The 15695-nt window shown below is 42.5% G+C and overlaps 1 protein-coding gene across 9 annotated transcripts in view; it reads right to left on the reverse strand.

Annotated features, from left to right (window-relative positions):
• The window catches only part of PPP2R2B (protein phosphatase 2 regulatory subunit Bbeta), a 495072-nt gene that overhangs the window by 87717 nt on the left and 391660 nt on the right, over positions 1-15695 (reverse strand). For all 9 annotated transcript variants that reach the window (XM_054489452.2, XM_054489455.2, XM_054489451.2 and 6 more), the window contains one exon: positions 12101-12213. In XM_054489452.2, the coding sequence (XP_054345427.1) occupies positions 12101-12213 (113 nt within the window). The remainder of the gene's footprint in view (positions 1-12100; positions 12214-15695) is intronic.

Consider the following 15695-nt stretch of genomic DNA (forward strand, 5'->3'; position numbering starts at 1 on the left):
GCTGGAGTGCAGTGGCCTGATCTCGGCTCACTGCACCAGTCTCAAGCAGTTCTCACACTGTAGCCTCCCAAGTAGTTGGGACTGCAAGTGTGCACCACCATGCCTGGCTAACTATTGTATTTTTTGTAGAGCTAGGGTTTCACCATATTGCCCAGGCTAGTCTTGAACTCCTGAGCTCAAGTGATCCACCCACCCCAGCCTCCCAAAGTGCTGGGATTACAGGCGTGCACCACCGTTCCTGGCCCGTTGTGACTATTTTCAAACCAAAGATTCCTAGTCACTGGATTACAAGCCCCATGAGGGCAGAGACCACACATGTCCATCATGACTATGTGTATGGAATCCTTTTTAAATAAGTGGCAGGTAAGATTAATGTTAGGTTAGACAGAAGGAAACATTTGTGAACAATGATTGGTTTTGGATGGCTAATGGTTCTTTTCTGCTTCAAGAAGTCTCTAAAGTAGGATAAAGCCTCCATGGCTCAGAAGGTTAAAAGCCATTGCTGTTGGGAGGCCGGGTAACATGGTGGTTAAGAGTGAGGCATCTAGGCTGGGCGCGGTGGCTCATGCCTGTAATCCCAGCACTTTGGGAGGCCAAGGCGGGTGGATCATGAGGTCAGAAGATCAAGACCATCCTGGCTAACATGGTGAAACCCTGTCTCTACTAAAAATACAAAAAAAAAAAAAATTAGCCAGGTATGGTAGCAGGCGCCTGTAGTCCCAGCTACTCGGGAGGCTGAGGCAGGAGAATGGCGTGAACCCGGGAGGCGGAGGTTGCAGTGAGCCGAGATAGTGCCACTGCACTCCAGCCTAGGCAAGAGCAAGACTCCGTCTCAAAAAAAAAAAAAAAAAAAAAAAAAAAGAGTGAGGCATCTGCAGTGAGAGAGGCAGCAGTGAGCTGTGCTTCTGCCACTTGCTAGTGGACAGACTGCCTCCTCCACATGCTGGAGTTTCCTCATTGTGAAACAGTGATCATAGCTCATGAGGTTAGCAATTACACTAGTAAATGAGCAAAGTTCCTGATACAATAGCAGGCACTAATATGTTTTCAGTTGGTGTTAATGAACTTGAATGTCAAGAGGGAGGTGCTAGTAAGAATCTTATATCATCAGGTGATTCTGTGACTGGAAGGCAGTAAGGGCAGAATGAAAATCTTGCCAGGGGGTAACTCCTGTTCACTGATCCAATTCCTTCAGCCAGCATTTCCCAAAGTGAGGTCTACTGCTGTGCTACTCAAAATAACAGATTGATGAACTCTTATTTCTGGTCCATGACAAGATATAGGAGCTCAAGCCAAAATCAGTGCATTGCTTCATCCATTGAGAAAGTCTTACTATGGAAAAGTAAAGTGTCAGCTGACCTATGCAGTGGCTTAGTGGCACACATGACTCATATTCTGGTGCAAGTCCCTTAGCTCATTGTGTACTGGCATGGGCCAAGGACTGCATTTGGAGTGGAATATTCTAGAGAACAGTAATCCACTGAATTGAGAAAAGAGTTCTTCATGGTCAAGCAAGTTTGGTGGAAAACACTGTGTGCCATATATCTTTATTGGATTTGATACTGCATATTAGTATATTAAAAGTTCTCAGAAACCCTGAAGTAAATAAATTTGCTTAACTGTGTTTAAGCTAGGGTTTCCCATATTACCTGAGCCAGAGACATTTGTGTGAGAGAGTGTGCGTATGCATGTGTGTACCACTGCTTTTAACAGTTTTCTGGTAAAAAGAAAATAAACTCATCTGATCACAGCAACAAATTACAAGAGCGTGACCCACCTTCTTCCACCCAAACAAACACAAACCTAACACCTTTCAGGTAGAAAATTCCTTTCCTCGTTGCTACATTCTAAGGAAACCAGAGAATAAAATATATTTTTCTGTTGAAAACAGTCTTCATTAACATGAAACCACCCTTGTAAGTAGTTTTCTCCAACCAAGATCTTGTTTTTATACGTCAAAGACAAGATAGTATCTTGCTATGCACACTACCCCTAGGGAAATATTTAAAATATTTTTCTCTGGTAAGGACTGGTATTTAAAACGCTTACATCAATGCATCAGTCAAAGCCCGGCTTGCAACGTACTGCGATCAAAGTGATCATGTTCTCTATTGAGTTGGATTCCAAATCCATTTGCACTAATTATTTTCTACAAAAATCCTAATGCATAATGAGCAGAGGCCCTAGAAGTCCTCTACTGATTTCAAATTAGTTCTTTGCATAACCTAGTAGCAAAAAGGGATCTAGGCATGTATTTTTGATTTCCTATTAGTAAAGTCTAGTTGAAAAATAAATAAAAGTCAGCTCTTTACTTTGTTAACATTTTTAGGCTTCTTGAGCAATGCCCTGCTTGGGTGTTGTGTGCCATGTACATGCCTGCACACGCCCACACATGCACGTGTAGTTTCGGGGACTGGAGACACACCCATTGCTCTAGCAACAGTGAGCTCACACTTCAGAAATGGGACTTGGTGTAGGCTGAATGTCTTTCCCATTACGCTCATAATTCAGATAATTTCATCTGAAAATTCAGAAAATAAAAGTATTCTCTCCTTCAATCATCCAATTATCCTTGATTTTTCACTTCCTTTGAAAAGTATACAGAGAGCCCTTTAAGTGAAAAGATGGGAGAATCACTCTAAGAACTTCTCGTTTGAGAAAATCCTATCTGGGTCAGTGTGAATCAGGTTTGGAATGGTGACAAGATCCTTACTTGCAAAGCCCTCAAAAGGCCAGAACTCTGCCCCGTCAACCTTCCCACATCTCTGAAATTCAGATCATTTAGCAACCAAGGTTAGGGAAAGACAATGTGTCAGAGCCTGGAACACTATCAGGCTTTATGGCCAGGGAATCTCAAAACAAATGGCACCAGAGGCCATGGAAACATCCAGATTTTCTTCTGTAATGTGATTCTTTTCTTTTTCTGACACTAGTGGACTTCTCAGCTTGCCACTGCCATTGAGTGTACATATGGGAGGTGTGCTTTATTAGTTCCTATCATATTCAAGAAGCCATGGACACCTTCCAAAGGGTTTGGGAGCAAAAGACAAAGAGAACTCGATCCTAAGCCAGGTATAGGGTTCTGCTTATATTTATGTCTATGTTGGATCTAATTACTACATGGTAAGTGCAGCATAACAAAGGTACCTTGGGGATTAAAGAAAATATTTTATTGTCAGTGAATACACTCTGAATGCAAGGCAGCGTAGGAGAGTCAGTACAAAGGCAGATTCGAAGCATAATGAATTGCTTGTCTCTAGATGTAATACTACTTCTAACTTTTCAAGATATTCATCATGCTTTCCTGAAACTCCTAGTCTCTAGGTAAAAGACAAGATGGGAAAAAAGAGGAGAAAGGATTAACATAAACTAAGCATCTATTGATGGCAAGATAGTATGCTAAACACTTCAACAAGTGACTTTATCAGCCCAACCTCTGTAAGAAAGTATAGTTATTATTCTGGAGTCAGCTTGAACGTGGTTTAAAAATATGGCTGTGCCACTTAGTAGCTACAGACATGAGCATGTCACTATAGCTCTCTAGATCAAATGTCCTCATCTGCAAAATGGGAATAACAATAGTACCCACTCCACAGGCTGCCGTCTGGGCATGGTGAGATGGTACCTGCCTAGCAGAAGGCCTGGCACATAATACATACTTAATAAATGTCTGCAATAGTGTTACGCTTATAGCACACTGGCAACTAAGTGGGCTGTCCCCATAACTTGACCAGGAGTAAGAAGGGGAAAGAAGCTGAGTTATAAAAGGCACTAACAGCTCACGATCAATCACAGAATCATCATGGATGCTCATTCTAACTCAAATCACTCTCTTAGTGTAAAGGCAACCATGTTTTGATAATAATGTTGTCCTCAGACTGATCTATACAGAACCTTGAGGTAGGAGGAGACAAAAGGGAAAAGGAAGGAATTTAAAAAATCAAATCTGAGAATCTCTACTTTTGAGTAGAGAGATCATTATGCCAAAGGGTCTCAAACCCATCTGATCTTCAGGATGGCCAGGAATATGGCCGAGAAATACGGGTGGGTGTCTTGGCCCTACTCCTGGAGATTCTGAGTCAGTTGCTTGGAGATGACTTAGATGTTCCCAGAGTCTGATGATCATCCAGCTTTGGTAAGCCATGACCTAGTTTCATGTACCCTTCCTACCCCGCCTTCTCCCAAAATTAAACAGAAAGCCCACCTATGCCCAAGGCACCAGTAACTTTTACAATCTCCTTGAAAAGTTGTTTTCCAGCCCCTGCTCACTCATATGTATTTTGGCTTACACTGAATATTCGGATGCATATACTAGGCATTCTATTTTAATACAAGAGGCAGGACAGCAGCTTGGGTTTTAGAGTCATAAAGACATGCACTCAAGTCCAAGCATTACCACTTACTAGCCGTCTAACCTAAGGCAAGTTCCTTAGCTTCTCTGGCTTCAGCTATCACATCTCTACAATAAGGATAATATCAGCGCCTATGTTACAGGTTTATCTTGAAGATTAAATTAGCCAATGCATGGAAGATGTTCTTGGAACATTAGCATAAATGTTAGCTTCTCTTTTAATTCCAACTGAAGTAGTTCCTTTGGCTAAGATGGAACTCAATTATCATCATGTCTCTGAACATTAGCCAAAAATATTAGCCAATGAGCAGAACAGAAACATCTCCAACCCTCATCCCCCAAAGGCGAAACATGTCAAAACACAAAGGCATGTCAGTGAGGGTAGTGGCTAAATTCTCGTGGAGGGCTTTCTGATCCCATAACTGAAACCCCATGACACAGACAGATACAATCAGATAATGATGGCAATCAATAATGATAACAGAAATTATTATTTATTTTCATAAACACAGAGTATGTGCGTCCCGCTGAGTTACACACATCACATGCCAGCATTCACTTTCGGGGCAGTCAATCAATGAGAGATCTCAATATCCCCCTGCTGAGGCAGGATGGGGAGGATGGAGCGAAGGCTGAGAAATTACCCACACTAGAATGACACATTCACGAAGTTAATCTAATCCAGGAGCCATTGGTGCCATTGCAAGCCTGTGAATATGGAATAGGCTTGATTGATTTTTCACTGCAATAGCTAAACGCGCCATTGTTTTATACAACAAATGTAAGGAAAGGAAAGATGAAACCATAAAAGGATTGGATATGAAGCCCCCAGAGCAGCAATAAATCATAAAATGAAGTCTAAAAAAATTAAAAATGGTAGAGGAAGGCTGTATCTATGTCCTAAGAGGCCTCAGTTATCAAAACATATACCGAAAATTAAAACCTGGGGCATTAAAGGCTGATCCTGACTCAACCAATAATTTGCACTAAATCTGGCCTGGGGTTCCCCCTCCTCCCAGAATGAGTATCATGACATAGGTACCTCGGAGGGAGCAAGAAAGCCTAAAGGCTATGGACAGACAGAACGTGCTTCATTCCCAGTTCTGCCTCTTTCTAGCTGTGTGACCCTGATTGGATACCTGGCCCCTCAGAGCCAGTTACCCTCTTTTATAAATGGGATAATCACATCCACACCACTAGAAAGAAAGAAATGGCAACGCACATCCTGTATGCCTCAAAGGATCCTTGGGAGCATCAAATGAGATGCCCAACATGAAAGCCCATCTACCCTCCAGATGCATCATGGAAACTCCTTCCTAATCCCCTGTCTCCTCCCTTTGTGCTTCTTCTGAACTGCCATAGTTATCTTCTGTGCTTTTCTCAGGACAGTTATCCTTCTCCATGATTTCTCAAAGTGTGGTCCAGGGACCACCTGCACTAGAATCACCTGGGCATTTTCTGGGAGGGGCCTTGTCAAAGATGTCATTTCTTAGAGTCCAACTCAAACTTTCTAAACCAGCATCCCTCGTGACGAGGCCAGAAATTATGTTCTAGGCAGAGTCCCTGGTGACCATGAGGCACACAGTCATTTAAGAACCAATGATTGAATTCATTTTATGTTTCAGCCACTTGTAACTTGTCTCCTCCATGCCCCTTAAGGACAGAGAGTGTGTTTCATTCATCTTTGTAAGAGCCACACTTTGTAGTGCATGCTTAGTACAGTGTGTAACACAGTAGGCACAGAGCTACAAAATACATGGAAAAGTCCTGTACGTCAGATGTTGTCGTCCTCACTGTTGTTTAAAACAAGGGCCATGCCATAAATAGTCCTAATAATAGTGAGGAACAGGAGCTCTGGGGTCAGACAGACCTGGACTCCATTCTTGGCTTTGCTGTTTACTATTTGCAAGGCCTTAAGCCAGTACTTACCTCTCTGAGCCTCTGTTTATACATCTCTAAAATGGGCGGGATGCCTAAGTCACAGAATGATGATAAAGAAAGTACATCAAACAACTGCGCCCCAAGCCTGTCACTAAGAAGGGCTGAATATGCACAGTTGCTACTATTAGTAAACCTAAACCAATAGTCTGTTTAATCAGTTCTCTAGGAAACAAATCAAGTAAACTGTTTCACTCAGAGGATCTCTCTTTTGGGAAAACTAGCTAGTCTTTTCAGTCAACCTGCCTAATCTCATGACCTTTTAGCAATGGTCCTCAGGAAGTCCTCATTCAGGAGTCAGAGCTGGTAAAACTGAATGCCAGCTGACCAGTGTCTTAGACGGTGCCTATGGTTGTGTCCAAATCGCCACCAATGGGATTTGCTAACATCAGGGTCATTTTAAGAGGAAAAAGTTTAGTTCTGGAGATTCATGAGACTGTGAGTGTCTTGCGCTGACAGGAGGACAGAAACAGCCATTGTGTAAAATATGATGTCATTTGATCTTTCCTCTAAAAATCAGTGCATCCCTTGTGTACCCACCCTGTGGCAGAAAAGCCTCTGCAGCCCTCACCCCCTGCCTTCCACCCCACCAAAATCAAGCTCGTATGTTAAGAGAGCTTTGATAAAACGTTCTGAGAGACATCAATCAATAATAAAACATTCCTGCCCTGTGGTCAGGAATATTTTCTTAAAAAGCAGAGCTGTAGAGAATAAGAATGAAAAATATCAGATTTGGAGTCATGTGGACTAGGTTTGAATTCTAGCTCTTCCATTTTCTAGCCATGAGATTTTGGGCAAACTTCTTGGCTACTCTAAAACATGGTTTCCATTTCTGTGTAATCTGTTCACTTCACAGATATTTACTGAAAGTCTACCAGGTGCCATGGATTGTTCCAGGTGCTGGAGCTGCAGGAGAGAACAAAACAGAGTCCCTGCTTTCATGGAGCTTACAGTTTACTGGGGGGTGAAGAGGAGGCAGACAGCGAAGAAAACGCTAGACAGTGACAAGAGCTAAGCAAAAAAGGGCAGAGAGAATGAATGGGAAAATGTGGGTGTGCTCTTTTCCATAGGACACCCTAGGAGGGCCTGATAGGTAGCACTTGAGCAGGGACTGAAATGAAGAGGAGGCTATGGCTTCAGATGATCTGGAGAGAATAATAGAACCTACCTGAGAGAGATGTTATGAGGACTATGTGATACTAAAGATAAAAGATTTAGCACCTGGCACATACTAAGCACTCAATAGATGGTTGCTATAATTATTTTTATTTGTTGTAAGTCATGTTTGAATAAAATCCATTAGAAAAATTGAATTCATCACATCACCTTCATTTTGGGAAGCTATGACAAGTCACAGCTTGGGAGCTCACACCTTCCAGACTCTATAACAGGTAAAAATGCCGATTTCAACCTGGCCTAGGTTCCCAGGGCACTGGCAGCTGATAATAATGAGGAAAAGAATACCTTCAGGCTCACCCTGCAGAGAGAAGTATGCTAAGTGTGATTTCTCACCACCCAACTTCCATTTCAGGCTGATTAAGTCACTTTAACGGTGAATTCCCATTACCTAGAAAGAGCTCTAAGGGTCTGTTACTCCTGGGCCGCGGGAGGCTGGGGAAGAAGGGCATGGAGGGTCTTGTGAAGTAAAACTGCATAGAGACCTCAAGGCCTTTGTTTCTCCATTGCTGAGGTCAGAGATCTGGAAAGTCAATGTGTAAGTGTGTGTATGTGTGTGTGGGGGGGGCGGGGACAGTGGTAGGGGGGAGTGGTAAGGGGAGGGAGAGAGAGGGAGAGAGAGAGAGAGGGAGAGGGAGAGAGAGAGCGATCGATCGATTAATCCCCTGACCTGGAATAATAATGGCACTCATTACTAAGACAAACATTTCAAATGCCCAAATGTATGTGGTCTAAGTTTAAGAGCCTAACTCTTGATTTTTAGTCCCAGTCCTGGAATAACCAGTTGAGGGATACTGGGTAAGTCATTTTCCCTCTCTGAAGCTGCATCGGATTGAAGGGCTCGGGTCCCAGAGCAAAGTAGATCAAAGCTTGGTTCTCAGTCCTGCATGATCTTGGGTATGCTACTTAACTGCTTGGAGCCTCATCTGTTGAATGGGCATTTTAAGACCTTTGAGGTAGCTAGTGCAGATAGAGAGTGCGGCATCATGCATGGGATATGGCAAATGATCAATAAGTGCTAGATACCAGCATTTTCACCTGCTAAATACCTATTCTGCCCTCCTCATTGGCTATTCTGAAGATGAATCAAGGGACTAGGTGAGAAAATGCTTTGTAATATAAATGGTACAACTGTAAGGCATTATTATTAAATTATTACCATGATTATTGCTTTATGTTAAGTTACGATATTGAGCAGGGGATATAGTTTTCATAGACATGCTTCTCATAGGCTCTTTTGGTAATGAGATTGATTTTGAAAGGCTATCTTCTATGAAAGATATAGTCACATTCTTGCTTTGAAACGCTGAGTCTTTCAGCGCTGAAACAGAACAGGTTCATTACACAGTGAGGATTAATTAGCTGTCGGGTATTATTAAATGTTCTCACTCTCAATACCCACATAGAACTGGAAACTATGAAAGTGAGCAAGAGGTAATCATAGTACAGGGAAGGGAAAAAAAGACACAATTGCTGGCAATGCACATTTCAAGAGGAGAGTGTGTTAGTAAATTATAGTCTGATTAATATCACGTCAGCTCATTCTCTGTTTGGAGTCATTGTTCTGAATCTAGTCTTCAGGGTTGCCTGCTTTTTTTTTCTTCTACCACTGGGATCAAAAAGAAAAGGAAGCTGGACTTTTCAGTGTTTAAAGAGTGCTGTGGTGTGGATGTTTACACTGAAATGCAGGATATTTGAGAGCCTAGGAAAGGAGAGGAGGTAAATACAGATACTGGTATTTATAATTATATAGCAAATATAACATGTCTCTCCAAAATATAACAGAGGTTATACAGCAAATATAACATGTCTCTCCGAAAAATAACAGGTTCATAAAAATGATAGCTCGAATGGGCCTTAGGGATGATAGAGTCCAGTGACCGCAGACCCCTTTGTCTCAGCCACCAGGGTCAAGTGTTGAAAATGCAGATTCCTCTGGGCCTCCTCTCTGGAGTGGGTCTCAGGAATCTACATTTCCCAGTCCTCTGCTTGGCAGCTTAGAAACTAAGCTTGGAGGGAAGAAGTATGATTCATCAGTTAGGTTGTTAGGTTACACAGCTGGTTAGTAAGAAAGCGAGAACCAGAGTTGGAATTTTCCAACTCCCAGCCACACGTCAGGGCCTCCTTCTCTGTTTCATCTGAAGTCTACTTCATTGGCATCACTGGCTTGGCATGGGGAGGATCTCTGCTCTCGTGGAAACTGAATAGACCTTCTCTGCTCTTTATTAGACGGATGGAATTCTCCCAGGGGTTAAGCACAGATATATGAAATCCCATAGGATGCCATGGACAGTAGGATTCCACAGTGGGGTCTACAGATGTCACCTGAGAAATTCCATCCACATAGCAAACAAGGGCAAGGTAAAGTCTGGGCAGAAGTTCACGGTATAAACTCTACGTGGCACTTAATCCAGTTGTTTTCCCCGTAAGATTGCCATGTCTCAAGGGGCAAAAGACAGTCTTATTCCCATTATATTGCCAGTACGGTGTTTGCCACTTAGTAAATCTCAGTGAGTAGTTTGTAGAATAAATACAACAGTATAAAAAGTATAAAAAGAAAAATAACTGAGTTGTCTCATATATATAGGCCCACTATCAGTAAGGGGTAATAATAGCCATGATGACGATGATGTTATTAATACTAAAACAACAGAAGGGAACTAACATCATCGAGCGCTTTTTGTGAGCCAGCACTACACAGGCTAAGCTGTTTCTTACACAAAATAACTTATTGAATCCTCACAACAATTCCAGGAAGCAGTGACTGTCATCATCCCCGTTATACAGATGAGACATTGGAGGCACAAGGTGTTCAAATATAGCCACATGCCACATGATGTTTTGGTCAATAACACTGGTTCCATAAGATTATAATACTGTATTTGTACTGTGTCTTTTCTATGTTCAGATGTGTTTATATACACAAATATCATTGTGTTATAATTGCTTACAGTATTCAACACAGGAACATGCATACAGGTTTGTAGCTGAGGAGCAACAGGCAATGTAGTCTAGGTATGTAGTAGGCTATACCATCTAGGTTTGCATAAGTATACTCTATGATGTTTTCACAACAATGAAGTCACCCAATGATGCATTTCTCAGAATATATTCCCATCATTAAGTGATACGTGACTGTCATATGCCCAAGGTCACCAGCAGAAAGTAATGGAGCCAGAATTCTAACCCAGGCTAGACTGACTCAACAATAATACTCTTCACTACTCTACTTTCCAGCCTCCAAAACCCCTGCACATTCAGAGCATCAAGGCTGGATTTATGCCGAGTCCACCCAGACTGATAAGGTGGACTTACATGGAGGTTCTCCAGAGTTGAAGGCATAGGCAGATGAGAGGAAACAGAGTCGCCAATGCTTGTGAGCTCAGAAGCAGCTCAACTGAAGACCATGTGCCCATTAGTACAGGGTAAACACCCAATAGTCTAGCATGGTGGTCAGCACAGAGTCGATATTCAAAAAGTAACTGCTGAATAGCAGATGTATCAATAAATGAATTATTAAACAAATAAACAAGTGAGCTAATCAAGCATACAATGACCATCTCATTTTGGCTTTCAAACATAGGGCAAGAACCTCTTTTCCTCACATCTACTTCACTGTCTCCCTTCCTACTTTTGGTCTTTAGCAGAGCTGCTGGTGTCTAAAATCACATATTTTACACAGTTTTACAAGTCTGTTGGGGCTAGGGCTATCCCAACATGTGCCTGCTTTACTGCTCACATTGAACATGTTCATAACTGAGCTCATCATCCAGTCCTAAACCACTTTACCTTACATCTAGAGACCCTTCCCTTAAAAGTTCGCTTTGAGAAATCCGTTTTTAATGCCATTTTCCTATGAGAACTTTTCTGGTCTCCAAAAACCACAGCTAATTTCTTCCTCCTTTTATCAAATTGCAACTGCCCAACACTTTCTCAATGCATTTATCTTACTATATTTAGTGCCATAATCATTTGTATATTAGTCTTACAAATCCTCTTTATCAGGCTATGTATTTCTGAGGAACAGGAAGGAAGCCACTCAGACTGAGTAGAAATCATATATTGAGGACCAGCCATAGAGGAAGGGTTTTCCATCCTTGCACTTCTTCCTCATAAGTCCATGAGCAGTAGGTACTGTGTTCACTGTTTTGCAGATGGAGAAACTAAAATTAACTTTCATGTTGAAAGCTCAAAAAGGTTAAATGACTACTGGGAAATTTGGGTAAGTGGCAGAATTTGAAGCCAGGTCTGTTAGATTATTAAGTTTGTGTTCTGAATCTCAAGACTGCAACTCGCCATCTGGATTCGCATCCCTGTACCTTGAGTACAGAAGGTGCTCAAGACATTTTAGATAACATGAACAACGGAGGCTAAGATTATAGTAACGTCTGGCAGTGGCCATGTGGGCAAGTCTTCTGGGACAAAAGGAAAAGCATGGATTTGTAGTCATTAGAAGGCTTGGCACCTTTCCTGCTTCTCCATCTGCCACCAGAGAGAGACTGGGGTAGGCTGAGTCTCTGCCTACGTTCCCTCACTGGCCCATTATAGTTGCAACCTACAGTAACAACCAGCACGTGGCCAACCTTAGGAGACCGGCCCCTGACCGTGGTGGCCAGGGCAGCTGTTTGCACTCACCCGCAGGGTTGTGATGGTGGCAGGATCCCGGAGCCGGCCCTCCTCATCTTTCAGATTGTAGCCTTCTGGCCTCTTATCACGCTCGCTGACTTTCCACAGCTTCACAGTTTTATCTGTAGTGGGCAACCAGATTAAGTCAGAATTATAGTGAAAAGCAAGCTTATAAGGGAGTTTTCCTGGGGGCAGTGGGGAGAGGAAGAGGTAAGGATGGATAGAATTGCTACAGAAGCTGGCTCACATAAAGGGTTGCTGTGCATAAATCTCATGTCATTTGAAGGCAGAGCTCATATTTCAAAACAAAAACATACATTATGCTGGGACAAATGGATTTCCCTGATAATGGGCTCTTAAATCTATAGCTTATACCTTAATTTAGCTCATTCAGTAAAAGCATTTATTGAACATTGAATAAGAGCGCAACATACACAGAGTTTACAATGTAACTAAGAATTTTACATGAAAAATTGGTTTAACAGTCATAACTCTGGAAGTAGGTGCTATTATCTCTATTTTAGCATCTCACCTCACTCATTGTCCTTACCATGTCCTAAAAGGCCCTTCATGACCTGCCCTCTCCACTTTCTCCACTTTTCTGACCGCCCTGTCCACCCTCTCCCTGCTCACTCACTGTGCTCCTGCCACGTGGCTTCCCTACTGCTCCAGGTACACATTAAGCTCACTAAGCCTCGGGGCCTTTGCACTTGCTGTGTCTTCTGCCTGGAAAGCCCTTTACCCTCTTTTTCATATAATTTGCTCCTTTACTTTCCTCTTGCGTTTGCATCCCAACCTTAGAGAGGCTTATGTAAAACCTACCTAAAAATGCCGTCCTCGTCCTCAGAACCATTCTCTATCTCCTCTCTCCTGCTTTTTCTTCATAATACCTTTTACTACCTGACAATTGGTTATTTATCAAATAACTATCTGTCTCTTTCACTAAGTGTAAAATTGTTGAAGGTAGGGATTCTATCTATCTTGTTTATCACTGTACCACCAGCACCCAGAACAGTGCCTGGCACACAATAGCTGCTCAATAAACATTAGTAGGGCAAATGAACAACAAATCTCATCTACCTGCATAGTGCATATTTCTAGCAATATTCAGGGAAATAAAATGGTAAGGAGATACATTGAAATGTTCCTTTCCTTTTGCTGCCTCTATGGAGTCTCTAACTGGAAACTACATTTCTCACCTTCGTACTGCCCCAGCACTTTATACGACTTGATGACACCTGGCATTCTCCATAGCATTAAAACAGAGAACTCCTATCCCTACAGAACTCCCATGAGAACTCCCATCACTACACGTGTCATGCAGGCCAAGGAAATGAGTAAAAAGGGCTAAAGGATCTGTGGAACTGGAATGGCATGCCCTACATGCAGGCTTTTAATTCTTTTTTTTTTTTTTTTTTGAGACGGAGTCTCGCATTTTCACCCAGGCTGGAGTGCAGTGGCACCATCTTAGCTCACTGCAAGCTCCGCCTCCTACATTCATGACATTCTCCTGCCTCAGCCTCCCCAGTAGCTGGGACTACAGGCGCCCACCACCACGCCCGGCTAATTTTTTTGTATTTTTAGTAGAGATAGGGTTTCACCGTGTTAGCCAGGACGGTCTCAATCTCCTGACCTCATGATCCACCCGCCTCGGCCTCCCAAAGTGCTAGGATTACAGGCGTGAGCCACCACGCCCAGCCTAATTCAATTATTTAAGGAGACAAGATCAGGCAAACAAATCATGTCTGCCGGCCACATGCCTTGGTGGGCTTCCCTTTTCAGATCCAGTGTACATATTTTATACTTGTTTTAACATATCTTTTTGAAGACAGAAACGTGGTTGCCTTCTTTGTATCTTCCTCTGTCCTGCACAAGGTAGGGTTTGGAATTAGACAACCTTGGGCCCAATACCCACTCTGATGCCAGTCACATGGCCAAGGATGGGGATTCCCACGCAGTAGGTACACAACCCTTCCTCCCTTCCCTCCCTCCTTCCTTCCTTCTCTCCCTCCCTTTTTTCCTTCCTTCCTTCTTTCCTTCCTTCCCTTCTTCCTTCCCTTCCTCTCTCCTTTCTTCCCTTCCTCTCTTCTTCTTCTTTTTTTAAATAGAGATAGAGTCTCACTCTGTCGCCTAGGCTGGAGTGCATTGGTGTGATCATGGCTCACTGCAGCCTCGACTTCCTGGGCTCAGGTGATTCTCTCATCTCAGCCTCCAGAGTAGCTAGGACCACAGTCGCATGCCACCATGCCCAGTGAATTTTTGTATTTTTTATAGAGATGTGGTTTTGTCATGTTGCCCAGGCTGATCTCAAACTCACAGGCTCAAGCAGTCTGCCCACCTTTGCCTCTCAAAGTGCTGGGGTTACGGGCATGAGCCACCACACCCGACCATAACTAATATTTCTTAAGCAACAAATAGGATTGCCAGATTTAGCAAGTAAAGTACAGAACACCCAATTAAGTTTGAATTTCAGATAAGCAAAAAATAATTTACTATGAGTATATCCCACATAGTTCAATCTTACAAAGAAAGATGGTGCCTCAGTTTCTTTATTTGTAAACTGGGGAAACAGTGTCTTCCTCATGGGGCTCTGATGAGGATTAAATAAATCACAGCATGGAGAGTGTTTAACATGGTATTAGGTTTCTAATAATGGTCCACAAATGACAGCTTTTATTAGAATTAGCAAATTGGGCAACTATTCTGCCATAACATGTTGCTCTGACAGCTTTAGCTTCAACCCTCGATGATGTCAGCATATCCTATTTCTTCTCTGTAACACTGTCAGGGGAGAAAAGCCGTCCCTCTGGGAATTCCTTCCTCTTTTGCCCCTTGCTTCATTCCTCCACTTCTCCTCACCTGACTTTTTGCCACCACCTCCCACTTCTCATGCCTTTGGGCGGACAGATCTTCTAAGTAGGAGATGTGATCACAGTACCATTCACCTTGAAGCTGCCAGAAACAAATGCCTTGTTCTTGGAGGTCTTAATGCACCACATTGTGAAGTGGGCTTTCAGCAGCAAATAAGTGCCCCATTTTCTTGTATCTGGGCATCACTTGGGCTGCTCATGTCTGACACACTGGCAAGGCTGCTAAGTGTATGATTTGTGCGCTCTGAATTGTGCTGTCACCCTGGCTTGTGCTGAAGTGAAAGGAGATCCTGTTGCATATCAAACTGCTTTTTAGGGTGAGAAAATGAACATGGGCCATATTTATACAGTCAGGTGATTAGCTCTTGATCAGCTGTGGCTTAGAACATCCCCAAAATTTTAATACCAAATTTTTTTTGTTGCGTGGCTTTGGAATGTATCCCATCCCATTTGCAAAATTAACATCATATATTTTTCTTATCATGAATGATAAATTGCTGTACAGAGAAACAGAGAAATCATGGGTATAACATGGAGAATAAAAATCACCTACAACCTCTCCAGTCAGGGACGATCATCGTCAACATTTTGCATAAATCCTTATAGTACTTTTTCTATGTACTTTGGGGGGAGAATACAAATCTGTAATATTGCATATATAGATTTTGTATTTTCTCATTTTATTTCCTTCTTTTTATTATACAAGTGGTACATGGAATGTTTATTAAAATAAT

This window comes from Pongo pygmaeus, chromosome 4 (genome assembly GCF_028885625.2).
Source record: "Pongo pygmaeus isolate AG05252 chromosome 4, NHGRI_mPonPyg2-v2.0_pri, whole genome shotgun sequence".
Classification (NCBI taxonomy): Eukaryota; Metazoa; Chordata; class Mammalia; order Primates; family Hominidae; genus Pongo; species Pongo pygmaeus.